General features: G+C 42.5%; 2 protein-coding genes across 6 annotated transcripts in view; one reads left to right on the top strand and one right to left on the bottom strand.

Annotated features, from left to right (window-relative positions):
• The window catches only part of THOC2 (THO complex subunit 2), a 44,485-nt gene extending 35,099 nt beyond the window's left edge, over positions 1-9,386 (bottom strand). For both annotated transcript variants that reach the window (XR_015798090.1, XM_088151695.1), the window contains exons 1-5: positions 9,186-9,386; positions 3,023-3,066; positions 2,644-2,735; positions 1,656-1,707; positions 1,051-1,121 (exon numbers count right to left, since the gene is read on the bottom strand). Coding sequence is in view for 1 of the 2 variants with exons in the window: in XM_088151695.1 (XP_088007821.1) it covers positions 1,051-1,121; positions 1,656-1,707; positions 2,644-2,735; positions 3,023-3,066; positions 9,186-9,349 (423 nt within the window). In the remaining variant the exon portion in view is untranslated. The remainder of the gene's footprint in view (positions 1-1,050; positions 1,122-1,655; positions 1,708-2,643; positions 2,736-3,022; positions 3,067-9,185) is intronic.
• A 213-nt stretch (positions 9,387-9,599) lies between these two features.
• Positions 9,600-25,521, top strand: XIAP (X-linked inhibitor of apoptosis). Of its 4 annotated transcripts, none has more exons than XM_088151696.1 (7): positions 9,600-9,738; positions 13,012-13,905; positions 16,630-16,729; positions 18,645-18,723; positions 22,016-22,049; positions 23,028-23,228; positions 23,644-25,521. In XM_088151696.1, the coding sequence occupies exons 2-7, from the start codon at positions 13,047-13,049 to the stop codon at positions 23,835-23,837; spliced, it is 1,467 nt and encodes a 488-aa protein (XP_088007822.1). In that variant the 5' UTR covers positions 9,600-9,738; positions 13,012-13,046; the 3' UTR covers positions 23,838-25,521. The 4 variants fall into 4 exon arrangements, with proteins under 4 accessions (XP_088007822.1, XP_088007823.1, XP_088007824.1 ...); XM_088151697.1 differs by lacking the exon at positions 9,600-9,738 and adding an exon at positions 10,175-10,258; XM_088151698.1 differs by lacking the exon at positions 9,600-9,738 and adding an exon at positions 10,511-10,645.
• Positions 25,522-26,446: the final 925 nt, after the last annotated feature.

The following is a 26,446-nucleotide window of genomic DNA, read 5'->3' as shown; positions in this document are numbered from 1 at the left end:
AAAGACAGGCAGAATAAGGGCAAATACATGGATGAGGTCAGGAGAAAAACTAAAATTGATCTGATCTCACTGACCCTGAATTAGCATTTAGAATTACAGTTGGAAGGGATTTCAGTGGTCATCTAGGTCTAATCCAATGCCCAGTGGAGGATCTGTTAATACCGTTACTGAAGGTAAGACAAACCTCCGGTGAAGATCTTCATAATGTAACTTATTCCATGGGCTGACAGCTGTTACCATCCTCCTAATATCTAACCTGGATCTATTCCTTGCAGTTTCAACCTAATGGTTTCAACTCTCCAGGCAGGATTTAATAAAACACATTTAATACTGTGTCCATGTGTTCAATAATTTCTCTCTTCTGGCACAGTAAAAATTACAATAACTTTTGGCAGGAGTCTGAGAGTCTCTCCTCTTAGAGAGCTGCATGCAGCTTGGTGGGTCTTTGTTACAAGGGATACAAAACGAGTCCTACTGATGGATCTCTCCTTGTATCTAGGCCTGTAGTCGGGAGTTCAGACAACTGAATGGTAGGGATGTCACATGGACCTTTCTTTAACATTAAACTTTCGTGATTGGTTTACTACCTACCAGAACCAATGGGTTAAAACTACAAGGAAACAGGTTCAAGCTAGACATCTGGAGGAACTTCCTAACTGTAGGAGCTGTCAGCCTAGAGATCTTCAAACAGAGAGTTAGTCATCTGTCAGAGACATACTAGCAGATCTTCCACTGACCAGCGGAAGGCTGGATTACTTCTGAGATCCCTTCAAATATTATGATTCTACCTACCTAAGGATTAAGCACAAGTCCCCAAAAATTGTGCATTTCATTTTCTGTATGGAAATTGTTTAAACTACTGCACTCAAGAGATGGTGACTAGAAATAGATTTACTTCTATTTTATGAAAAATGGTCTGTCCAATATAAATTGGGCAGTATTAAACAGTAAAAAAAAAAGTGAGGGAACAAAAGTCCTAAAAATCTCCAACATGTATATTTTGATAACTTCTCTTCCCCATAAATTAATTAAAAAAAATGAATAACTCACCAAACAAGCTAACACCAGCTGCATGAACTGATCTCTCTTGCTTTTTTCTTCTAAACAACTAGTTTCAATGTCTACAAAAACCAACAAACAGCATTAAACTATTAAGTACTAATATTCATCATGGAAACCGTTGTCTAATTGCTCAGTCTTCTGCCCTGTGAAGAAATCCATTCTCTAATATAAGGAAATGTCCTGGAACAATTACTCATATTGATGCCTGGGACTAACTGATAAAACTGTACCATGGAATTTACCATTGATCTGACTGTTTCAGTGATTAAAAAATTAAACATTGTACAGAAAGCATAAAATTATCTAGCACAGTAAATATGAAAAAGAATCTGTTGGCCACTGAGCATGTTCTGACTTCAAGATGCTTTTTACATTTTTTTCTTTTCCTAAATGTGTGTGCTTCTTCAGACTTCATGATTCCCTGCCAATGGCCAAGATTTCTTTTTGCACCCTTAGCGCCTATGATGATGATGGTTTTGAACAAACTCTTTAATATATGCCTTTCAAACAAATCCCTTGAGTCTTTCCTATGGATTCTTCCTTATAACTGTTAAAAGTAACCAAACTGAGAAAGTTGAAGGAAGGAGACCTACCTAATATGCAGAATACATCAGCTAGAATGGAGGGCATGTCATCCCGAAATTCCTGTTAAAAGAAATCATTAGGTGAGAAATATTTTTATTAAACATTAGTTAGATTAGGGCCTGAAGTTAAGGTAGACTGATACAAATCTTAAGTCGCGCAAGGCTCTCTCATCTAAACTACAATGGCAAATGGCTTCTCCAAGATAACTGAGGTCGTCAGCCATAAACTATTATAAAAGATGAACTGTTTAAGAATTGCAGAGAAAGCTGTATCAAGAAACATCCCCTAAAAAGACCAAATAACATGCTCTTAACCTTCAAACTCAGACCTATTAAGTTTAGAGCATGATGGGAGTTAAATTAAGAACTGACTACAGTGGAAAAGTGGAGCATGACCACGTATCTAACTATCCCTTCTAAATCAGGAATATTTCAGTGTTTGCTTTTAGCAGGATTGCATCTTCAATTTGGTTTGATTTCTAGTCTAAGAATAGTGACCGCTTAATTAAAGTGCAGATATGAATTGTGAATCATAAACTATTGCAGTGTTTCTGAGTCCCCAAAGCTAAAACAATATAATTATGTCAAAATGAACATGAATCAGTAACAGCTTCTAGCGTAACAGGCTAAAATTAATAGGTTAACCATCCAGTCCTTAGAACTTTCTGTCCCAGTATCTTGGAAGAAGAATTATGACAGAGCTTCATTTTCTAGTGTATTCAGTTTCCTTCTCAAAATTTAAAATGAATGAGTTTTTGCATAGAAAAACTTTTCTAGTCTGTTCACCAAGAAAGCTAAAGGAACATTATAGGCTTAGGATGCTGCTCTTCAACTGGGCACCTTCCAAATATATTCAGGCTGCAGCTCTCAGAATTTCCAGCCAATATGTTCAACATCCATCCTGGCTGAGAATCTGGGGAGGTTACAATTCCCACTAAATTGGAGAGTGTTAGGCTGAAGGAGGCTGCTTCATGAACTAGTACAAATAAATACTTACTATAACATCATTAAGAACATTAGATGCTTGATCATGTTTTAGATTTCCTTTGACAACATGATATGCAAGCTCATAGAGAGCCTGCTGGATACCTGTAAGATAACCAAAAAATGGGACTGAATAATGTAACATATGCAGTGTAATTTTATTTATTTATATATATTTCAAATTTGTCACTGCCCATTTCACTGCAGAGTGACTCCATAGTAATATATTCAAAGGAATAGTAGTGATACATATTTTATGACAGTATTGTATTTCATAAATGTAAGTCATTTCTAATTATTTCTGAGTTGTTGCTGATGATTACTGAAGGGTAAGTAACAGTCAGATTTTTTAGGTCGACTTCAGTTATGAAAACCCCAAGACATTTACTCACCTCTAAAAGTTGTATTTTCAGAAAGAGTGCGACATAGCTGCAAGCTAAAATGAAACAGTGAACATTGTTTAGTATCCAGAATTGATAAGAGTTTGCCTAGAGAAAGATATTCTTGTGGCTATACACAATCTTTTAACATTCAACCAAATTTTGAGGAAAAATCAAAAAGAAAAACTATTAGGTCCATGCCCTGCAAAGGATGTCATTAAATAGCTACCTGTTTGTGACTGATTAAATGTCATAATACACTAGACCAGTGTTTCTCAACCTTGGCAACTTTAAGATGTGCGGACTTCAACTCCCAGGATTCCCCAGCCAGCCTTGCTGGCTGGGGAATCCTGGGAGTTGAAGTCCGCACATCTTAAAGTTGCCAAGGTTGAGAAACACTGCACTAGACCATTAAATTAATATAGTCTGTAATTCATTAAAACACATTCCTTTGTAATAAATGTATTCAGACTTAGGAAATGTTTAAAAGAAAATAGAACTCTGCCTTTTGATTGTTACACACAATTGGTATGTTTACTCCCTTAATACTTTGAATACAGAGATTTAAAAGATGATACAAAGCTTTAATGATGATGAATAATTTAGGTTAATTTTAAGTAACAGAATGAGGTATTCTGGTTGTGTACTGGAGATACTTCTTTAAATGCTATCAAGACCTTATTTCTTTTTAAACTTTTAAGTGAATAAAAAGTCAATGAAAGTAACATTTCTTCTTTATGAAGAAATGGGATTCCAGAAAAATATGAGTTGTTTATATGTGAACTCTAAAAATAAAAGCCTTCCAAATTAAAATAGATACATTCATTTGACAGTCATTTATAAAATGTGACTCAAAAATAAACTTTTTTAAAAATAAATTAACACAGATTTTTAACTCTATTATAGATTCACATCAGGCTCAAGTGATCCTACTTTGGACACATTATGCAAAGACCTGGCTCTCTGGAAAAGGCTTTAATGCTAGGTGGAAGGAAAGAGAAGAAGAGGTTGACCAGCAGCAAGGTGGATGGACTCAGTTACAGTGGAAATGGGTACACCTTTGGAAGACATGAAGCACCAAGTTAGGGCCAGATCGTCATGGAGGAAATTTGTCTATGTGGTCACTAACAGTTAGCACTGACTTAATGGCACATAATCAATCAATCAGTCAATCAATTCACATTAAGTGTGGCATAAAAGAGAAAAGTTAGTGATATTTTCAAAACAGATATGTGTTATAAAAAAAAAATAGTCCTGAAATTTTCATTACAACTTCTCCATCAAGAAAATACTCCAGATTACAGAATGCTATGAAAAACCTAAAGATTGGGAGAATCATTAAATTTTAGGTTAAGCTTGAATTATTTAATTATTACATTTTAAGTTGCATTTTCATACTAGACATTTTGATCCTAAGCAACATACTTTTAAAAGCCTTTTAATCAATTGGCATTACATCTATGTACCTGATGCTTTCAAGGCTGAACTATGCTTCTTTAATGTAGTTCATCCAAAATGTGAGCTTTTAAGCCCAATTTGATGTTCGGAAACTAACACTTCATTGCATGTGCCATAATCAAAGGTCTAACTATGAAGAATCATGGATTCTTTGCAAAATGTTGTATCATAGGCAGATTCTCAGTGATTCCAAGAGTCTACGAGCAGTGTCTAAGCAAATTACTGCTTAAAGACAAACTCACTTTGTTTGCAACAGTTTTATACAAACAAAGTAAGTTTGCCTTTAAGCAGTAATTCTAAACATGCCAAACATTTTTCCGTTAGCAGAAAGGGATCTTTGGACATTCTGTCCTATAAACTAAATGAAAAATAAAATCATCTGCTGGACTTGCACTTCTTGCTTTAATAAGTACTAAAGAAAAACACTGAAACTGTCGTGTAAAATTATGGAGGAATTGCCGTTACTCACAGTCAGTCACTACTTATAGCAAAATTCACAGCTGCCATCTAACCCAGATAAACAGCTGTTCTATCAACTGACAAATCAGTTAGCAAAGAGGCTGGGTAAAAAAAAAATGCGACCGAAACAAATGTTAACGGTTACATTCAAAAGGAAGACAAATGGAGCTTGACCAAAGTTGCTTTTAAGTTTTGTTGCTGTTAATGTGGTGCAGCTCCACTCCTGATTTCCACCAGATGAGTACAACGATTGAACATGAAAATGTGTTGTAGCGAAGAAAAGAGTTCATAATTGTGCCCTCCCCGTTTTAAATGACTGGACCCTTCATGCTTGTCAACTTTATACCTTCTACCTCCCTTTCCCAACTTCCAAATGCCAGTTCTACTCTACTGTCCTCCCTTCTCTCCACACTAGCTGAAATTTACAAGTGCCGCATAAAAGGAAGGGCAACTATTTTCCTTTCAAAACTGACTGTCTTAGAAAATGATGAACTCTCTGTGTTAGTTTTGCGAGAGAATTAAAACAAGAACAAAAACAGAAAAGCAGTAGAGGGTTTCTTGTATTAGCAGTGATATAGATGGACTAGTCCAGTGTTTCTCAAATGTGGCAACTTGAAGATGTGTGGACTTCAACTCCCAGAATTCGCCAGCCACAATGGCAATTCTGGGAGTTGAAGTCCACACACCTTCAAGTTCCCAGGTTTGAGAAACACTGGACTAGATGATATAAGAAAAATAATCTTGGGGATAGTGAATGCACTTGAGATTGCCATCCTGCAAGCTGGAGGTTATGTGCACTAAAGGACTTCTTTCACCAGCATCTAATCTTTTAGGAACCTAGTACCTATGTCATGACGGAATTGCTTTAATTTTGCTCTTTGTTCCCTTTGGAGATTATACACTTGGATTCTAAATCTTCATCCAAGGAGGACCTACTTGCAATATCAGAATTAAGGGCTATATCTAATAAACACGGGAACAATTCTTCAACAGTTACTTTAAATTTTCTACTAATGACAACATTAAAATTAGTATATATTTGCAATCCCTAGTCTGGTTATGATGAAGAGAAGGCAGTTTTAAAATGAACACATTGGAACAACTTAGTTAAAGCCTCAATTCAAAATGAGAAAAAAACAGATAACTGAGTCAGGCCTAAACCTACATGGCTCATTTTAATTACTGGAATTCACATTAAGAAAATCCCAGTTCTTTGCTAACATTTAATTACTAACTCCATAGTTCCCAAACTGTACACTGCAGCACCCTGACTTTCCACAGGGTATTTTAAATTTTCAAGGGAAATGCAGCAATACTCAACATCTGTTGGACACTGTGCAAACTGCTAGCCTAGTGTTGCTGTTTCCTTCAAAAATGTAAAATATCCTGTGGCACCCCTGTAAATTCAGAGTTCTGTTAAGCCCACAATTCCCAAACTGCACTGTCACACCCCGAGTACTGATGCAAAGTTTGGGAACTATGAGGCGCCATGGAAAAACTAAGGGTGCCGTGAACTGAGAAAGTTTGGGAACCTCTCTACTAATTAATATTCCTTAAAGTATAGATCACAAATAATTGCAGCATGTTACTTACTGGAATTATAATTGTCAGTTGTTTTAAAATGCCCATTTCCAGCATCGATCTGCATTAAATATATATAATCTAGATCCCAACAATCTGCACGCTAATTCCCATATCAATCACAGTATACTTTTCCACAAATGAAAATGTTCAGATCTGTGTTTTAAGCAAGCACACACACTAGATCTTAAATTGGTATCAGAAGCTATTTTAGAATGTGGATTTATTTTTCCAGTACAGAATTAAGAGGACAAATAATATAGCAAGCAGGAGAGTTGATAATAAGGGACATCTGGGGAATAGCAGCAGTTGTGTTTGTGAACAGAGAAGTTACATAAACAAGTCAATGTTTCTTATCCAGCTTAAACCTATTTAGAAATGTTCTCTTGTAGAAATTTAAGCATGGAAACAGTTTCCACAGCTGTGTTTTCTGGTTTGAATCCTGTCACATAAAATTGGGGTGGATGACTTAAATACAGTCAATCAGCACATAAAAAAAGAAAGTTTCAAAGCATTTGTTTAAATCAACATATCCACTGATATGTTGCATATACTTTATAAAAGTTGACTTTCAAGTAAATAAGATGACCATGCTTATCCATGGGTTCCACATTTAATCCACTTTTCTGAGCATGCTGAACCCTTAACTGATCAGAAGGGCTGAGTTTGCACAATACAGGCGACCAAAATATGGTGACCTTGTGGTTCAGGGTCACCTGGAAATATAGCCAAGTGGCAAGTCATCCATACCAGTAAAACATTGACCAGTCCATATTTTTAAAGCTACTGACCAAAGAATGCTCAAGAATAACACTGTGACTAGGAAGTACACCATGATTTGGCCTCAACTTACATGTATGCATGCTTCAAATTTTCTAATCCAAATGTACTTTTGATACTTCCACTGGGGGAAAAAAAATCTAACACATCTTTCTATCTGGGAAGTCACTGTTTCCGTAATCATCTTACATCACAGTAGGACTGCAAAGAAGTCAGGCATACCGTGATTTGAAGAATATTAGTGTGCACAGCTTCATCATTCATACTTTTCTCTTCCTTACCAATAAAAGCTGCTAAAATAAACCAAATGATTGTCTATGGCTTGTTAGTGTTATGTGCAAACTAGTTACTTTGGATTGTTCTTGGCTAACATGTATGATTTTGGATTTTTAAGAGGAAAATATTACAGAACTTCTGATTTGCATATAAATCAACCACAGGTAGATTTAACGAATAAGAAAAGCCAAAAGGAAACATTCAAACAGCATTTACTTATTCACTATAAGCCAAATTTCTTAAAGATTCTAGCTTTTTATGAGATGCATGCACAACTAATACGTTCTCTGAGGATTTTTTTGCACCATGGGAACCTTTAAACTGTGGGATTCATTATTTCAGAAAGTGAGACAGGCAACACCTTTTCTTAGTTGTAAGAAGAAATTAAAAAAGGTTCTATTATTTTTAATTTTATAAATAACCTATTAATGTATTTAATACAATACATTGATTCTGTTCTGGGATTTTAATGGTAATACTGGTATTAATTTGGTATGTTTTTCCAAAGTTGCTGTAACTTTCCTGTGTGGAACAAAAGATGGCCTAAAGATATTTCAATTAAAGAGAAACTAGCCGGGACTTGAGGGTGACTCCTAAGGTGCCCAACTGAAGAAGGCATGCTCTGCATGGCAATAGCATAAAATAAATTTGAATAGATATATGAATGAAGCTTCCAAACTATACAGGGGAATGCAAGTTTTACAGAACAATATTAAACATCAGAAGTAATCCTCATTGAGCTCAACTGGATTTAATAAGAACATTTCAGATTGTAAAAAATCCTTTTACAAATGTCACTGATCCTTGACTCTGATTTTGTTAACTCAACTGCTGTGTTAAGACAGACACACAATCTATTAGCCTTAAAATCTACGAATCTCACTAGGAGGATGAGACAACGTAAGCCCTCGGAAACATCAAAGGTAGGCAAAGAAAAGGGCTCGTGTACTAGCACTTCATTTTCACAAGAAAATTTTAATAGACTGTTTTCCTTTCTGTTCATTTTTTTTTTTTAATGTGGGAAGAAAAGGAAATGTTGGGAAGCGTACAAAGCGGTGGAAGTAAAAAGGGGAGAGAAGAAACGCCATCCAATCTCAGGCTAAGCGAAGTGACAGATTTTGACACGTTTAGTCCTGAAAAAGAAGACAAACGAAAGGGGGTGGATGCTCAACGGGGCTGGGTGGGCGTGCACAGCTGGAGTCTGCAGGGTTGCAAAATAGGCCCAAGTAGACTTGGGGGGGAGAGAAAGAAAATGGGGGGGGGGGGAACGGGACTATTCCAAGCGGGTGGAAGGATGAAAGAAGCGTCTGGCTCCCCAGCCTGGCGTCTTCCCGGCGGGCTGGACTCCAACTCCCAGAATTCCTGGCACGGCACAGCCAAAGGCAGAGCGGGCTGGGAATCCTGGGGGTTGTAGTCCCAGCCGTCGCGAAGGCAGCCGCTGGGGGAGGCGGCCTCGGGACTCGGGCCCGAAACGAGGGAGGGGGCGGAACAGCTGGGGCTCGGAGCGGGAGCCGACTTGGGCGCTCCCCGGGCCAGAAGGCCTAGCCGGGAGGGGATCGCTCGGAGAAGAGCCCGGCCCGCCCGCCCGTCCCCACGCCTCCCTCCTCGCCCCCCCACTCACAACTCGCTCTTGCCGGATTTCTCCCAGTTCCTGATCCATTCGGCCGGGAGCGCCGCCGCGGATGTCGCCGCCGCCATCTTCCCCGTGTGGCGCGGAGAGCCCGGATGCGAGAACGACGACGGGCCGAGGTCAGAGGGGACGGCGGAGACGGCCGCGCCAGGCATGCCGGGAAGGCGAGCCTGCGGCGCGCAGGAGGGGGAGAGCCGCGGCGGCGGGGACGTCAAACAGCACCGCCGCGGGCGAGCGGAAGGGAAGCGCCGGATACGCCAACCAGGGAATCAATCCCAAGCCGGAGAATCCGCCTCGGTCCGTTCGCCGCGTTTGCGCCCCGCTCGCCGTCCGCTAAATCGGGCCGCTGGGCAAGCCTCGGATCCTGGCGCGCAACGCGCGTTGGCCGGACTGACCCAGGCCCAGCCGTGAGGCAGGGTTGGCCGGCCGCAGCCTTCCGAGTCGGCGCGCGGAGTCCAGCGAGCGCGCGCGGCGGTGATCGGGATTGCGGCGCACCCCGACGGGGCCCCCTGCGCGCCCGGCCCTCAGGAGCCCCTCCGGACCGGTGCGTTCCCTGCGCGGCTCGGTCGGCGTGTGGCCCAAGCGCGGGAAAGCGAGCAAGGGAACCATGGCCAAGCCATGCGCTGGCTGTAGCGTAGCCGGAGGGGTGAACTCGTCTTTCTCGGGGGGGGCGAAGGCGTCTGCGCAGGGTCGAGTCCCACGTCCGTTAAAGCGAGCCTGCCCACCCTGCTCGGCTGGCGGCCCCGCGGGGTGCTCGGTTGGCGGAGTCTCCCCCCAGCCAGACCCAGGTTTGGGTTCCGGCGCGTCGGGGACCCCCAGCCCTGGTTTCAGCCCGTCGCCGGGTCTCGTCCAGCCCGCGGCCGCCTCTTGCGTTGGGGGACGCTCCCCGCGGGCTTCGGGGCGAGGGTCGGCGGGAAGGCGGCAGCCCGGGCCGCCCCGCGCCGGGCCCAGCGCGAGCCCGCCGGACGGCCGCCGTTCGCGGCTCCTCCTCCCGGGGCCGGCCGCGAGCAGCCATTTTCGGGCGGGCGGCCGTGTGCGCGTCCCCGCGGAGGCAGCGGCGACGGGTGAGTGCGGGCCGGGGCGCCCGCGCCCCTCCTGCCCGGCCGGACCCTGCGTGCCGCGGAGGGGAGGCTCCCGGCGCCGCGGCGCCCCTTCCTCCCCCGGTTTCCCCCGCGCCCTTCCCGACCCCGGGGCCGCTTCGGGTTGTCCTTGCCCTGCCGCCCCTGGGCCGCCGCGGCGCTGGCCCGGCCGGCGGGCCGTGCGGGTCGCTCTGGAGCGCGGGCTCCCGGGGCGAGCCCTTCCCCTCGGCCGCGCTGGCTGGGTCGACGGGGCGGTCGAGCCCCTAAGCCCGGGGTTTCCCGCGCGCCCGCTCCTTCCCCGACCGCGGGGGCGAGTCGGCGGGGACGTCCCCAGCCGCGGGCGCTGCGGTGCCACCGCCACGCGGATCGCAGGTAGCCTTCTGCAGTAGGTGCCCCCCCCCCCGCCTTCCGTGTTGCAGCTTTATTAGACGGCGCCGTCTCGTAAAGAGAAGCGAGGGCGGGGGCCTTTCCGCGGGGGTGGGCTGGCTTGCGCTTGCCAGTTGCTTGGCTGTTCCCCGCGAGCCTGATTTGAGGCTTTGGGGCTCCCGGGCCGCCCACTGACGGTCGTACAGGGGCTCAGGGGCTACCCGGGGTGGCTGGATAAAGTTCTTCCTGCCATAAAGCCCACGTTAGAGATGGGTAGAACTGCTGGCGACTTTGCCCCTCCGCCCATCATTTCCTGCTGGCTTTTTCCCCACCAATTGGGGGGGGGGGGGGACCAGCGTGGTGCCAGGGAAAAACCTTGGCATTTCTCTTTCTTTAGAGAGCGGTAAGGGGAGGCATTTTAAGGACTTTCCCCATTAGATTGGACCTGGGTGTTAAAAGAAGGCAAACTTGGGAGTGGAGGGTGGAACAGGCAATCCAGCCCCTTTTGATCACGAGTAGGTGTAGGGCAGTTGGTGGTAGGGAATTTCCAAACCTTTCAGAGCCTCTTCCGTTTCTCAGCTGGGAAGGGGGGGGGGAATCTGGATTTTCAGCCAGAAGGGTCAATTCCAGCAAAATGAGCAGAGCTCTGTGTACGGTCATGCCGTGGTTGGGTGCCCAGACAATCGGTTCTTGTAGTTCTTTTAGATCCAGAGACAATAAACACACCCCGGGAAGTAAGGAGATTTCAGGCTTCATTGCAAACAGATTTAAACAGGAATATAAAACTGTAAGAGACAAAATTAGCAGATAGAATTAAACAAATACAAAAGCATAGTATAAAACCATGTTTCTCAACCTTAGCAACTTTAAGATAGGTGGACTTCAACTCCCAGAATTCCCCAGCCAGCCATGCTGGCTGGGGAATTCTGGGAGTTGAAGTCCACCTATCTTAAAGTTGCTAAAGTTGAGGAACACTGGTATAAAAGCATAATGTACCAAGCAAGATGATGATAACTCTCTCCCTACTATCGGGAGCCACAATAAAGCGACAGTGGAGAGACCCCAAGATGGCTTAGATAACACAGCTCCTGGTCCCAAGGCCACACTCCACGCTCCCTATTCTGGGGCAATGCCAGGGCTTTTTAATCAAAGTCTGGCACTGCAATCCCATGACTCTGTTTTGGGGCCAGGAGCTTTGAGAGTGACCTTGACTGGATGTTATACCTGCTCATCAAAAGAATCCAGAGTCCTGAAGGTTTTCCTCCCCCCCTCCACTTCTAAGTAAAAGTGAAAAACAAGCCAGCTAAACATTATTATGATTCAAAGTGAGCTTTCTTAATATGTGCAGGAGAAATCAAACAATGTCACCTAAACTCCTTGAAATAACAATGGTCTTCCGCATTGCCACTACACTCGGTTAGCCATTAAAAGAAATTCCAAAGTTTCTGTTAGGCAAACGCACTTGATGATCAGGGAAAAAAATGCAAGCTTTCCAGGATGACCTCTGACCTCTTTACTGGACCAGATTTTATTTAAAATAAAGCTGAAGGAAGGGAAGGAAGAAAGTTTGATTTGATGTTGAGGTCAAAAACTTGCAGAGGAGTTCAAGGTGAGAGAAGACTGTTTTGGGTGCATAACACTAAGGTAAAAGAAACCACATTAGGCTTGGTGTGATCAGAAAACTAGAGAAGGGATTTAAGTTCTGCCTGGGGGTGTTCACCCCGACTGTTCTGGGGCTGGAAGCGTAGAAAAACAGAAAAACAACCATCAACTTGAAGGCAAGACACAATGATCAGTTGTCATTTGAGCTTTGATTGACTTAGCTCCATTTTCTGGAGTTGCACAATATACAGAATTACAAACGAGTCAATTAATGGGCAGGATTCGGAGAAGGCTTTCTCAGATGAAGCCCTGTGTTTGTAATAGGGATGGTAACGTCTTGTTCTGAACTAGGATGGGGACATTTTGGTGCTAATGTGTTGGGCTTATAAAAAGTATGCCAGAAGCGACAGTCCAAAAAGTGGGTGGGTGCAATGGGTAGGATCAGGACAGAAATTCCATTGAGTTGAGCTTACATCTGATTTTAAATTGTAACAAATTAAATACAGCATATTTGCTGAGTCCCAGTGCCTTTGATGAATACAGAAATGTATTAATCATCATTCTTCTTTCTGTCACATTAAAAACCACAGAAACATTCGGTGGAGTTTTTTGGGAGGAACAGTGGAGGTGGCATTAAGGTTTGGGGGGGGGCACTAATTTGTCCAACCTTGCCTCTCAGATTAAAGGGGCTTTGAGGGTGCCCTACTAACATTAAGCATTATCTTCATAGTGCCTCTCTGTTTCTAACCTTGCATGTGTTTTTTGTTTAGGAACTTTGGGGAAGACTCCTTCTTCTTAAAGAGGGATGACATGTAACGGCCCCACTTCCGAGGACCTGGCCCAAGAACTGGCTCAGCTGGATTCCAGACAAGAAACATTTGCCAATTTTCCAAGTCATTGCCCAGTTTCTTCCTCGGCTCTAGCCCAGGCAGGGTTCTTCTACACTGGACAGGGAGACCAAGTCAGATGCTTTAGCTGTCTTGCAACCCTAGAAGGATGGAAACAGGGGGACTCGGTGTTTGGAAGGCACAAAAGCGTTTCCCCAAACTGCAGGTTTATCAACAGTGTTAACTTTGAACAGCTTCCTCTGCTTTGCACGGTTCCAAATGGCCCTCCTGGAAGAGAAACTGGCTTTGCAGCCACCTCTGTCCCACCAGATCCTGATCTGTCCCCTGATCTTGAGGCAGATTACTTACTGAGAACCAGGCAAGTGGTGGACCTCTCTGGCTCCCCTTACCCCCAAAATCCTGCCATGTGTAGTGAAGAGATCCGGCTGAGATCTTTTCACCGCTGGTCTCCTTACGCGCCGGTCACTCCGAAGGAGCTGGCCAATGCTGGACTTTATTACCGAGGCATTGATGATGAAGTCGAATGCTTCTGTTGTGGGGGCAAGTTGAAAAACTGGGAACGTGGTGATCAGGCTTGGTCAGAGCATCGCCGCCATTTCCCAAGATGTTTCTTTGTCCTCGGTCATGATGTTGGCAATGTTAGGACCGTTCCAAATCAATCAGGGGATGCACAGCTGGAGAGAAGCAACAGCCATCGGGCCCACCCTCCACACAACCCATTGATGGCAGATTTTGCAAACCGCATCAAGACTTTTGTGACGTGGAACTACTTGGTTAGCAAGGAGAGGCTTGCTCAAGCAGGCTTTTACAGCCTAGGTAAGTGAATGCAGGACTTTGCAGTGAGTCTCCTTGGCCGGTGAGTCTCCCAATCCCGTAATCTAAACCCAACACACCACCTTCTTTTCTGTATTGATTTGTCACATTTTATACCGCCGGCTCCTGGTGGTCGGTCGTCGAAACCTAAAGCAGAATCGAAAGAAAGTAACCATTCAAGCTTAAGAATATTCACAATTAAAAGATTGCACATAAACATACATTATGAAAGCATTGTTAAGGCTGAAGGGTAGGCAGCTCCCTCTGTTCAGGGGAGAGTGCCTTTTCAGAAAGCCTTGATTTGTAGTTGCAAATGAGACCACAGCAGCTATAGGTAGATCTTCCTGGATGATCTTGCAGGAGAAATTTCTCTCGCAAATTCCCCCAAGAGTTAGTTTAAAATAGAAATCAGCACCCCATGCTGTTGCAAGCACATACTGTTGATTGTAGTACTGGAGGCTGCAAAAGCAAAATTAAAAAGGGGTGGGGGACACAACTCCTTTATATAAAGTTATACCCATGAGCATATACATATGATTGACCAAGATGACTGGGTTAAGCATACATGTGTTTGACCAGAGATGGAGTGGCATCTATGAGGTATAGGGTAGAACTACAAAAACAGTGGTATATTGAAAGAACAAAGGCAGTATTTCAGAAGCATAGTTGTCTTCTAGGAAAATACTTTTAGGAGTTTATTTTATACTGGCTTTAATTTCCAGAATCTTTGTTCACCTCTAGTATCTTCTTATAGTTTCTTCAACCTTCCTTGACTGCCTAAATGCTTCATGGTTGAGCCTACATGGTTTATTGTTTCTCAGGTTCCTGGGAAGGGGGTTTAGGGAAGTAGATGTTTTGCTTGTCTTAACCAACATCGTATTTTCTCATGCAATCTTAGTGAGAATCATATGGAGCAGGGTTTCTCAACCTTGGCAAATTTAAGATGTGTGGACTTCAACTCCCAGAATTCTGGAAGTTGAAGTCCACACCTCTTAAAGTTGCCAAGATTGAGAAACCCTGATATAGAGGGTTCCCTTAAGGCTTAATGTGTTGAACGAATCTAGCAAATTGTAGTTTATTTGATAAACTGGTTAAACTATGGCATAGTGAAGGGTGAACTAGGTTCCCCCCCCCCCAATTTGGATAATCATATAATGGCCATATTCAGGTATGGACTTCTTTAAGACAAGCACAGTTATTCTGCAAATGTCCTGCAAATAAGGATCTGGGATGCATTGCTTCTGAACAAACCAGAATTGGAAGCTGAGAACAAACCACAACTTCTCACTTGTTAAGAAGGAGAAAACACAAGTCTTGCTTGAAAAGTCAGTGCAAACAAACCACCAAAGTTTACAGACAAGAGACACCAACTTGGAACAATTTTCTAGTTTATGGCTGTGACCACTCGCAGTTAATAGTATATGTTCTCGATCGTTTTAGCAGTTCTTGATCTTGAAAAAAGCCGTTTTTGATCATTTCAGCAGATGTTGAACTAAAAGTAGTTTATTTTTGGACCATTATCACAAGAAAATATTGTATAGTGAGCACTTGAGATAAATCATGCAACAGGAGACTAAGTTATAGTGCAATTCCCCCCCCCCTTTTTAATGCATTAATAGGTTTACACATTTAACAGTCCTTGCTGCTGTGCAGTTCTTTTTATCTCATTTGATTTAGAGTCTGCTGGAAACTAAAAATAGGAATCTTTAGAAGGTTAATCACAAAATTCAAAACTGTTCCAGAACTGATTTGCACTGAAAGATCTAGTGTTGACAAGGAGTGTATTCATACTCCAGTGTAGAGATGAAACATGAGCTTAGAAATGTTGGGACTCAATGATGTACTGTAATGTCCTTTGTGGTACTCACTGGTTTATTTTTTGCATCAATAAAACGGATTTTAGGGTGAGGAATTGAACTAGGATCTCCTGTCTTTTCTAAGTTGCTTTGTGGATTTTATTTGGGAACCATCTAAACTGGTTTTCCTCAATCAAACGTCATCCAGATATAGCAATGGTAATATTTTTATTTGATATGCGCTTACGGATAAGTGCAGTACAAACAAAACAAAACGAACATTATGATGCAATATCAACCCTAAAATGATATAATGATCAATGTAACACGATCTATTCCCAGCACTACCTTTGTTTAACCAGTGTCAATATTGCTACTGAGAAGAAAAGGTCTTCCAGCTTCATAAAGGTCCTCAAAAAAGAAGCATTAAGGGCCTTTTTAAAACGTAAGAGACCAGACTCCAGACTGATTCAAGGGGGAATCAATTTCAAAGAGCTGGAGCTGGATTTGGACTATAATTTGGGAGTATTTATTTGGAGTGGTCTTCTCCATTGCATTTGCCACCCCAAGGCTGGGGAGGGCTGATCTAAATCTAAGTTATTCCAGACACTCAAAAGGAATGAAATCTGTTTCGTTTGTCTGGTTACTGATTGTAAGAAGTGTGCTATAATAGACAATAGTCTCTAGAGCAGTGTTGTCCAAACTTGGCCACTTTAAGATGAGTGGACTTCAACTCCCAGAATTCCCCAACCAGCCATACTGGCTGGGGAATTCCGGGAGTTGAAGTCCACTCATCTTAAAGTGGCCAAGTTTGGACAACACTGCTCTAGAGGTTGACTAGAAAAGTCCACTTCTGAATGGGAGTTTTGTCAACAGTGCAGAAAGTATTTGCAGACCCAGTTTGTTTTCATGCACAAGATGCTTTTTTCAGGTACTGGCGACAGTGTTGAATGCTTTTCCTGTGGTGGAGGATTGAAAGAGTGGAAGGCTGGTGAGGATCCATGGGAGGAGCATGCAAGATGGTTTCCTGGGTATGAATATTTCATTTCTTTCAGATTGTATCTTGGGAGGGTTGCTTTGCAATATTTTTACCAGATCCTCAGTTCAGGGATGTGCAAAACCAAATGTGTTGGAAGTGGAAAGCTTTGGACAACTCCAGTTGTGGAGGTAGCCTGCTGGCTTCTGAGAAGTGTATATTTTGAATTGGAAGCAGTTTGTGGGGTTTTGGATGTAGAAGAGCCAGATTTATCATGGTCTGGAGGAAGGACAGGATGTTCTACTCCTGGAATGTTCAGCTTTGCACCTCTTTCTCAGCCTTGAGAAAAAATCTTGGAACAGTTTAAGAAAGATCAAGAAATGGTCAAAACTAGCCCAACCAGAGGAAGAAGAATTGGGAGGGAGCAGGAAAGAGTTTTTCTTGGCTGGGGTTTCTGAGAATTGGAGTCCTAACACATCTGGATTGGAGAAAGCTAACTTAGATACCTGTGTGTAGGCAAGCATGCACTCACATGAATCAGATTCCCCTACGAGGGATGTGTGACTGGGCAGAACCCCTGCTCACCATGCAGAGGCCCCAGATACATTCCCCATTATTTCCAGATAGGGCTGGAGGCATGTTTGTTGGAACCCCAGATAGCATCTGTTGGTTAGTTGAATAGGAAAATGACAGGAATCTGACTTTCCCTCACGTTCTGGATGTCAAGCTCCGTGCAGGGCAAGATCAAGGAAGCAAGAACTACACAGATTTCAGCAAAATGCCTCTGATGCAAGTGTGAGGTAAATATATAACTTGGAAACAGAGGAATTTGCCACCCTCATTTATAGTGCATTCATTAAGGTGGAGCCTTTTTGAATGATGTGAAATGCTTCTTCCCAGGTTTCTTGCCACCTGGGCTAAATCACTGCTTATAAGATAAGCTACCAATGGATTCATCTACATCTTGATCCTCTATTATCTCCTCTTCCTTTCAAACTCTCACAAGAAGGGACTTCTTCATGAGCAAGGTTACCTCCACCACTAGGGAAAGTCCTACCTTTGAGAAATAGTTCACATCTTCGGCAGAAGGTGTCGTGTACACACTAGGCAAGATCACTGCCAGCCTGGAGTAAATAAGAGAATATTGGAAATGGTAAAAGGAATGTCCTACCATTATTTATATTGAGTTCACTAAGGCAGAGTCTCTTTGAATTATTTGAAATGCTTCTTCCCGGTTTTTTTTGTCCCCTGGGTTGAGTTGCCATTTATAAATAACGTGGCAACAGACTCCCCTTCCCTCTCTTGATTGTTCATGTCTATTCTCCCTTCCCTTTCTTTCCTAGCTTCCCCATAGCCTCTCACCCATATCTATTTGCGACATGGTGGGACACTCTGAAAACAAATGAAACCATTTCTGTTGGGGGGGAAGGGGTGAAACCACCTGCTGCTTAAAGCCTGAAGCCGTCCTGGAGTTGATGGAGTTGGTGTCCTCCTTGACTCTAGCAAGCAGCAGGCAGGACAGGAAGCAGAAGGAGATGCAACTCTGCATGTGCTTCAAAAAAGGATTTGAAAGAAACACTCTGGGCCTCACCTGAGCACAATATTTTTCTGCAATGTATTAAAACAGCGTGACTTTTTTAGGCTTGATGGGTGAGTTGGGGGGGGTAGAAAAGATGCTGCTGCTTTAAAGAGGCAAGTTGCTTCATTGAATGCTAGTCATGGATGTTTGGGGGGGGAAAGCTTTCACGAATAGCAAGAGGATGTCTCCTCATCCAACTTCTGCTGAATCAGTTTTGAAGGTATGTGCAGCCTGTCCATCATGCTTCATGGCACAGTGTGTTGTGTGAGTCCAAATAAGGGTGGTTTATTCACCAAAAGAAACTTAACTTCCTGTGATGTGTGAATTAGATTATTGCCTTGCTTAAGTACCTTCAGCTTTGGCTAATTTTGTTCCAACATTTTGTACCTAGGTGCAAATATCTGGGCGAAGAAAAAGGCCAGGCCTTTGTGAACAGTGTTCATTTAAATCCTTTGCCGCAGGAATCAGCCGTAAGTGTCTCTCTCCTGGTCCTTTCCCGTCGCTTCCGCCGTGCATTCAAGCTACCTCCACAGGGACTCTTGTTTTCGGATGAATGTAGATTTTAAATCATGCATGCATTGAGCCAATTAAATTAGTAGAAAGGCTTGGGTTACTACCCTGCGGTCTCTCCAGCTGTCTTTGCGCGAGCAGATGGTGTTCCCATGCGCAGCTGAAAAGGTTAATTGCTGCCACGGAAAAGGCCGCATTTAACTTATTTGATTTCGGTTTTCTTGTTGACGGCGAAGAACAGTCCTGGCCCTGCTCTTCTTACCGGCGTTTGCTCACGGAAATGAATTGACAAGTACAAACTGTGATATTTGTCACTTGAAGACGTCAGGAGCTGCCTGTGTGTAAGAGTGTGTATATCTGTCGATTTAGATAGAGGCGGAGCAGGAGGTAGAATGGCCCAGTCCGGATTGAAGGACTGAGAGATTTATAGGTCAGCTATAAATATTCCCCTTAGATTTGGGAGTGTCTGCTTTCAGAAGGGCTGGTTGATGCTTGATATTCAAGGGCTTCTAGAGGAAAAAAATCAGCTTGGCTCTGGAATATTGTCGTCAGATCTCTTACCGGCATTCGCTCTTTGTCTCCTTCCCTCTCTGAAGTGTATTCCTGCAACCACCAGCATTCCTCTGGGTGGTTTCTCCTTGGGAGTTGAGACCATCTGGCCACCTGCCTTAGTTAGGCTTGGATTAGCTACTAGTTGGCTCATCTCCTTCCCTCAACAACATCTCCCCCTCCCATCCTTATGGGACATTAGTATGCAAAGTGTAAGCCAATGAGGACCCAGAATTGCTTATTTTCCTTTCTCCTCTTTGGGTTGTGTTTTGAAAAATATTTTGATTGTAAGCTCTTATTTTAAGCTGGGAAAGTTCCTTCGGGTGCCAGTCTACACGTGGCTCCCAGGAAGCCACTAGCTTTCCTTTCCTACTTTATCTTTTTTTCCCATTTTTTTTTTAGTTAAAATAAATAATTGAAAAGCTGATGTGCTACAAAGCACCAGCCTTCACGGAGCTGGCAAACAGAAGAAGCAAGAACCACAGGGACTTCTAAAAGGCATATTTAATGCTGGTCGGGGGTAGAAATATAAGCTTGAAAACTAACAGAGTAAATTCCTAGGCACGCTTATAGCAAACTAATTAAGACAGAATCTCTTTGAAGCATGTCCTTCCCACAGACCCGCATCTGGGTTGGGCTGTTTCTTCTTATAGTCAGTGAATGCTTCCTCTGCCTCCTTCCAACAATCTCTCTCAAGTTTTAGCATTGGCTTTATTTTCAGGAAGATCTCAAGGCGTTGGGGGCTACTGGACTTCCAGAGGAAAAAATGGCAGTCTGAAGATGGCTCTGCAAAAAGTGGAGCCAACGACCATGGAGAAGAACGAAGAGCCGGTGAGTAGACTGGCTCTTCAGACCTCTCCAGATGAAGAGAGGACTGGAGATTGTGCAAAAGTGCTCCTCGCAAGGAGACCGCAAGACAGCAGTCTTCAGCGGGTTTTGAACAGTGGGAGACGAGGAATAGCTATCTAGCTCAAACCGTGGTTGGTGCCTTTAAAAGGACACTGGGTTCGCCTACTTCTTTTTCTAATCACTTTTAAAAGTTGCTTATTAACTACTTTTCAGCTGTTAGAAACCTTTGGATCGACAAGTCTGAAAACACTGAGCAAGTCTGCCTTTGATCCTTAATGAAAGAAAATTTTAACTACAAGCTTAAGAACTTAAAAACGTTGCAATAAACAGCAAAAAGCTAATTAAGACTTGGATTTTAGAAAGTTATAAACGGATTAAGAGTCCAGATAAATTTGAAATAAGATTTTGGAATTAATTATAAAGCATCCTTCCCATGGGAAAGTTGACTTGTTTTGAATTTTTTCTACGACATAAAAGAGAGAAACAATTTTAAAAATTGGACACTAGAGGGAACTAAAGGTTTTAATTAAAGGAGAAGAATACATAAACCTGATTAACAGCTACAGAATGATGCAAAATATTATAACTTTGGAAATACTGAAGGATATTTTTGAAAAATGGAATCAGAAGTTAATATCAACAGTCTCAATAGCGATGTTTGCATTTACGGATAGACCATGTCCAGAAGATGTTTTGGAAGAAATGGCAGAAGAGGAACTTTATATGACAAGACAGAGACTGAATTGGCATCGAAAGCGAATCTACAAATGACAGGCTATAAGAATGACATGGAAAAAGATGTTTCATTGGGCATACAAAAGAAATTGGTTGATGCTTTAAAAATCAAAAGGGAATTACAAATAATAAACCAAGAGAGTGACCTGGATAATTCTTTTATATTGGATTCACAAAAGAGGTTTGTTAAAGCTCGGATGAATCTTATGAGGGCATAAAAAAAGAAATGAAATCAAGTTCTAAGACATCCCTTGAATGGACTAAAGATTAAGATTGTTAGAAGTAAAAGGAAGGAATATAAAGTTGGTTTATTTGATCAAGGTTAAAATAGGTTGTTATTTCTGGCAACCCTTAATGGACTTTTGCTGACACCAGCATTCAAATGACAATGCTTTATGGATTTGTTTATGGATAAGACATGGGATGAGGAGATCATTGGTTGTACATTAAGAGGTGGTGTAAAGTTGCCAAAATTGTTTATACTTGTTGTGATGAAGGTTGGAAGTCACTTCTGTATATCTGCCTGCCCGCCCGCCTGCTTGCTCTCCCTCCCTCCTTCCCTCCCTTCCTTTTGGCTATTGCAATTATAATATTTAATAAAATTATTTTCAAAAAAGATCTCAAGGTGTTAAATGGGCCCTATAGACAATAAAAATGGGGGGGGGGGGTTGGTCAATCTGGTGCTTAATTGGGAAGTCTGTCCACTGTCCAGAACAAAAAACGAATGTAGGTTAAGCGTGTCTTAGGGATGGGTAAGGCTAAAAAGGGTAATAGCAATGAAGTATCTCACCAGCTTGCTTTCTTGATAAGTGGATGTTGTGTGACTGGCCACACCCACCACTTTGTGACTAGTTCAGCTACTCTGGCAGCCATTTTGTGAAAGCACCCGTGATGGGGTTTCAAAATTCCAGATTTTTTTGCCAACTCAAAATGTTTGCCTATCCCTGCTTTGACAGTTAAGTTGGTAGGTCAGTGTAAATAAACAAACTGTACTGGAAGCTACTGATTGTGACACTACATCAGCTCTTTCTATTTACTGAACGAACCTAGCAGAAATTGTTCTTTGATTCTAATCGAGTGCAACAAGAACCTTAACATCACATTTATTTATTTATTTAGACAGAAGAATCTGAGGAAATGTCAACTATTGAAGGTATGTATACCCTGATCTATTCAATTGTGATCAGTTTAATTCCTTGCTTTCATAGGTCAGCTGAAGAATAACTCCAAATCTGCAGTCTTAATTCAACAGCCTTACATCTTATTTTAATTGCATTTACAAGTGTTTTGCAAAGAAAAAAAAATCATCTGTTGGTTTAGTTTGGCAAAACTTTCAGTCTAACTTTATATAGCTTCATTAGGCAGGATGATGCTATATAAGATCGGACCTGACCCGGTCCTAGGTCATTTTAAATTTGCAGCAGGAAAAATACCGGAAGTAAAACACTGAACCTTAGGTTAGAATATGCTGATATTTAGAAAGAAACAACAGTTATTTTGGATTTTATTTTAATTCAATAACTTGGATTCACAGTCAGAAATAATGAGTACATTTATTTCCCTGAGAATGCAGATTTTGGAGATCCTAGTGCAAAATTCAATGTTTATATAGTGGGCAGTATTTAATTATCCATTAATTAAAAGTTGTGAGCATTTTCGTATCAGGTTGGGAATTTGGAGTGGGGGTTAGTCCCAGCTCACCTGAACTTCCTCAGGCTTAAGATGTAGAGCTATATATAAAAAACATGATACATAATTGATACCAATTTTTTTTTATCATGGTTTTGAACTTAACACAAAACTGATCAAGGTTGAGTTTTCTTATTTTAAGGCGGAATGCAGGATCGAATAGTAGTTTTATGTCATTTGGACCCACTTTCTCATTGAGTGGGTCAATGCTATATAATAATAAGCCTGTAATTGAATGTGCTTGTTTTTGGTTTAATGTGATATCTGACCCAACCCAGCATGGCTAAATGTAATATCCAAATCTAGCCACTGTCATAAACCATTGATTAAATATTCTGATTTAGTGTAATGTGGTAATTCAACTGTCTGTCAAGGTCTGCTTGTATTTTCCTAGCTGGGTTTTCTTGCTTTCATAAAGCAAAAAGTCTCTTGCTTTTTGCAGATGAGGAACATTTGCAAAACCAGATGGTCCAGAGTGCATTGCAAATGGGATTCAACATGGAGGAAATTAGGAAAACAGTGGAAAGAAAACACCGCCTTTCGACTGAGTGCTACCGATCTGTTGAGGCTCTTATCACAGACTTAATCAGTTCCCAGAGAGAGAATACATCCAGTGTAACTTTAGGAAACAACCTGCAGAAAGGTGAATGTTGTAGATACCAATGCTTGGAGCCAGGCTGTACAAAATGATACTGTACTAGAAAGTGAGTAGGGTAAACTCTGAGTTGAGGACAGAACTTTTGCTCATGAGCAGATATTGCATAGAGTTTCTACAGTAAAACACATAGTAAAGTTGGTGGAAAGACTGGACAAATACAATTAGTTGACCTGATGCCTGAAATGTAGCAGTGAGTCATAAGAGAGCTTCTTGGAAGAACATGTTCCTTTAGCTAGGCAATGGCACCATTGTAGGAAAACCCTTTCTTCTCGGGTGCCACTTAATTTTAAGTTCTATGGCAGAGCCTAGGTTGATGACTTGGGCAGCTGCTGGGAATTGTGGGTACTGCCTTTCTTCCTCCTTGTTGATGGTGTCTCATGACATCTCTTTCCCCCAATAGATCTCAGTACTGAAGAGAAGCTGAAACGTTTGGAGGAAGAAAAGATCTGCAAGATCTGTATGGATAAACCCATCTCAGTGGTCCTCATTCCTTGTGGGCACCTCCTGGCTTGCCAAGATTGCGCCGATGCGGTGGAGAAGTGCCCGTGGTGTTGTAAGGTCATTGCACACAGGCAGAAGATCTTTATGCCCTAGTTGGATGTGCCCGTTGTGAGATTCCATTAAAAAACAAGCCCTGACCCAGATAACGCAGGTGTTGACTCAAAAATGGATTTGGTGAGAATAAGCTTTAATTGGATGCGCAGGGTTGTGGTATGAATCACTGAGATGGTGTTGATTGGATTTTTAATCCTACTATTACATTGTATACACTTTTAGCCTTAGCGCCTGAACTTGAGAGCTTGCAATCAGGCATTTGGGGCCAGAATCCTTTCAGCGTTCATCGCAGAAGAGCCTTTTCAATAGTGGAGAGTATCTGCAGCTCATGGTGGAACTGTTGGGTTCTTGATGTTCTCTGAGCTTTTTTTCTTGCAGAGTTTAGCCTGGTAATGAGACGTATGCAGGCACACCAAGAACTTGATAATAGCCGTTGTGTTGGATACCGAGGTGTTTCCCTACTGCCCTTTCCCCATCAACTTTCTTATAGACTTGCTAAACTCGCTCCTGAAAGTTTGACAGCAGTCTGAAAATTGCCTTTTATTCTTTTTGCATGCAGTACCAACATCTTTCCAATCTTCTGTCTGTCCCAATTGCAGTCTGAAGCGGTATAGCCCAGACCCAAGGCCAGCACTTTAGTAAAAAACAGCTGGATGGAAAAGGGTGTGAAGGATATTTCAGAACAAGGGAAGAAGTAGATGTAGTACTTACCTGTTTTTTCATCCATTCAGGATAGATTTTTCAAGTGCAGCAGCACCAATAGCCATATTTTGCAAATCCAATCACCTTTCCTTTGTCTTTCTCTTGGAAGGAAGATGCTAGTCACGTGGCTTCTTTCTTAACATGACCGTCTTAATTGCAGAAAAGAGGGACCACCCTCTTGACCCCCCTTCCTATCCCAATGAAAGGCTTACCTGGGCTTTAGCATGTCATCCATATGTGGAATGGCTGGAATTGCAGAAACTAGAATGGAACCCTACAACCTGACTTAGTTTCACATTCCAGTTTCCACAAACGCAGCCTGACAGATGCTTGGATCCAGAGGTCAGGGCAACGTTCTGACTTTGGGTAACGAGCTGCAGATCAATTTGGATAAGATGGTGGTACGCATGTCCTCATTCACTTTTCTCAGTGGATAAATCTGATGCGTGAACCTAGCTTGAGGTTTTATGATGTAAGTATAGAATTGAGTTGCTGTTCTGGTATACAGGGTACTTCACTAGAATAAAGGGAGCATCAGATGGATTGCTGGTATTGGTATGTGTGGCTTTGAAATAACATTGTAACAGGTGGAAGCAATACATCAGAAATCGGTGCAAATCCTTTAATAAAACAGTGAAGTTTAGATTAGAATTTGAGACACAGATGACCTGCGTTTTCCACTTGCATTCAAACAATCAGGCAGCAAAACAAGCCGAATGGAACATTAATCAAACACCATCCCTGTTGCCTCCTTATTGAAGAAAGAGTGAGGACTAGGTAATCTTTTTTAAATTCCAGAAGAATAAATGCGATGGTGGTTTTTAATTTTACTTCAGGGACTCCTTCGCCTTTGTTAAATTGCTAATAGAGAATGCTAGGATGCAAAATCTCTAAAGTACTAGCTCATAATAACTCTCCTTTTGAGATTAAAATATTCTCCCCCTCCTAATTTTGTGCTTTTTGATCAGTGTTTCTCAACCTTGGCAACTTTAAGACCCGTGGACTTGGGCTCCCAGAATTCCCCAGCCAGCACAGCTGGCTGGGGAATTCTGGGAGCCCAAGCCCATGGGTCTTAAAGTTGCCAAGGTTGGGAAACACTGTTCTTGATCACCGACATCAGCGTGACCAGATTCCTTTCCCCGTAGTAAACATGTACATTGTTATTCCTGTCTTGCTAAAATAATCTAGCCGTTTCAGCACTTTTTTGGTCTTAACGTGGCATGCTTCACTTTATTTATTTACTTATTTATTTGAAATGCCTTTAAAAACAACAACAACAAACTTTCGCAGCACTAAGATGGCCAAACAGCTGTCCCAAAGAAGCAACTGGGTAAGAGATCCCACTTTGCCTTGGTCTCTTGGTAGAGTCGTGGGGAAGCTGCTGTTTGAGGGGACAGGGACCCTCCTAGGCTTTATGATTGTGGAACACTACATTTGCAGTTCAGCCCAGAGGGGCAGATCTAGAACCTCTGGTGATGTTTTATGGGGATTGCACAAGGGGAATGAGATACTGCACTGTTTGGGCTTCGTTCCGAATGCTGCTAGAATTACGGGAATGGCTTCCTCTGCCATGCCAGATAGCTCCAAGGAGCCACAGGGGCCTTTAAGCCCCTGGATGGCTGCCAATTCTTTTTTACAATTTTAATTTGCTTTTCATGGAAGGTCCCCCCATTTCTCCCACTTACTTTCCAGGTATCTACAAGTTGCATATTTTGAAGGGGATCTAACCCAGTTCTTCCTCCCGAGTTTGCTTGGTGAGATCTGGGCTAAAGCCAACCCCGATGAAAACCGTGCAAGAGTTGTGCTAGGGGGACACTGTTCTTCACGTGGCATCTTTGTGGCTTTGGTTTTAATCCCGTTGTACACATAGAATAGCAAGAACTTGTTTTACGTGGATAGTTATCTAGGGCCTTTCTTCACAATAGTCTGCTTTTTCACCTTTTAAA

This window comes from Python bivittatus, unplaced genomic scaffold (assembly GCF_059951505.1).
Source record: "Python bivittatus isolate LINGU-HERP-01145 unplaced genomic scaffold, Pbiv_v1 ctg000670_np1212, whole genome shotgun sequence".
NCBI classification, from domain to species: domain Eukaryota; kingdom Metazoa; phylum Chordata; class Lepidosauria; order Squamata; family Pythonidae; genus Python; species Python bivittatus.
Note: the sequence above shows the minus strand (reverse complement) of the source record. Positions and strands in the feature narration are given on the sequence as shown.

Excerpts from the sequence above, each read along its gene's own strand:
- XIAP (XM_088151696.1), top strand. The coding sequence starts at position 13,047 with ATGACATGTAACGGCCCCACTTCCGAGGACCTGGCCCAAGAACTGGCT. Across the intron at positions 18,724-22,015 it reads CTTTGCCGCAGGAATCAGCC|ACAGAAGAATCTGAGGAAAT; the intron begins GTAAGTGTCTCT and ends TTATTTATTTAG. Across the intron at positions 23,229-23,643 it reads AGGAAACAACCTGCAGAAAG|ATCTCAGTACTGAAGAGAAG; the intron begins GTGAATGTTGTA and ends TTCCCCCAATAG.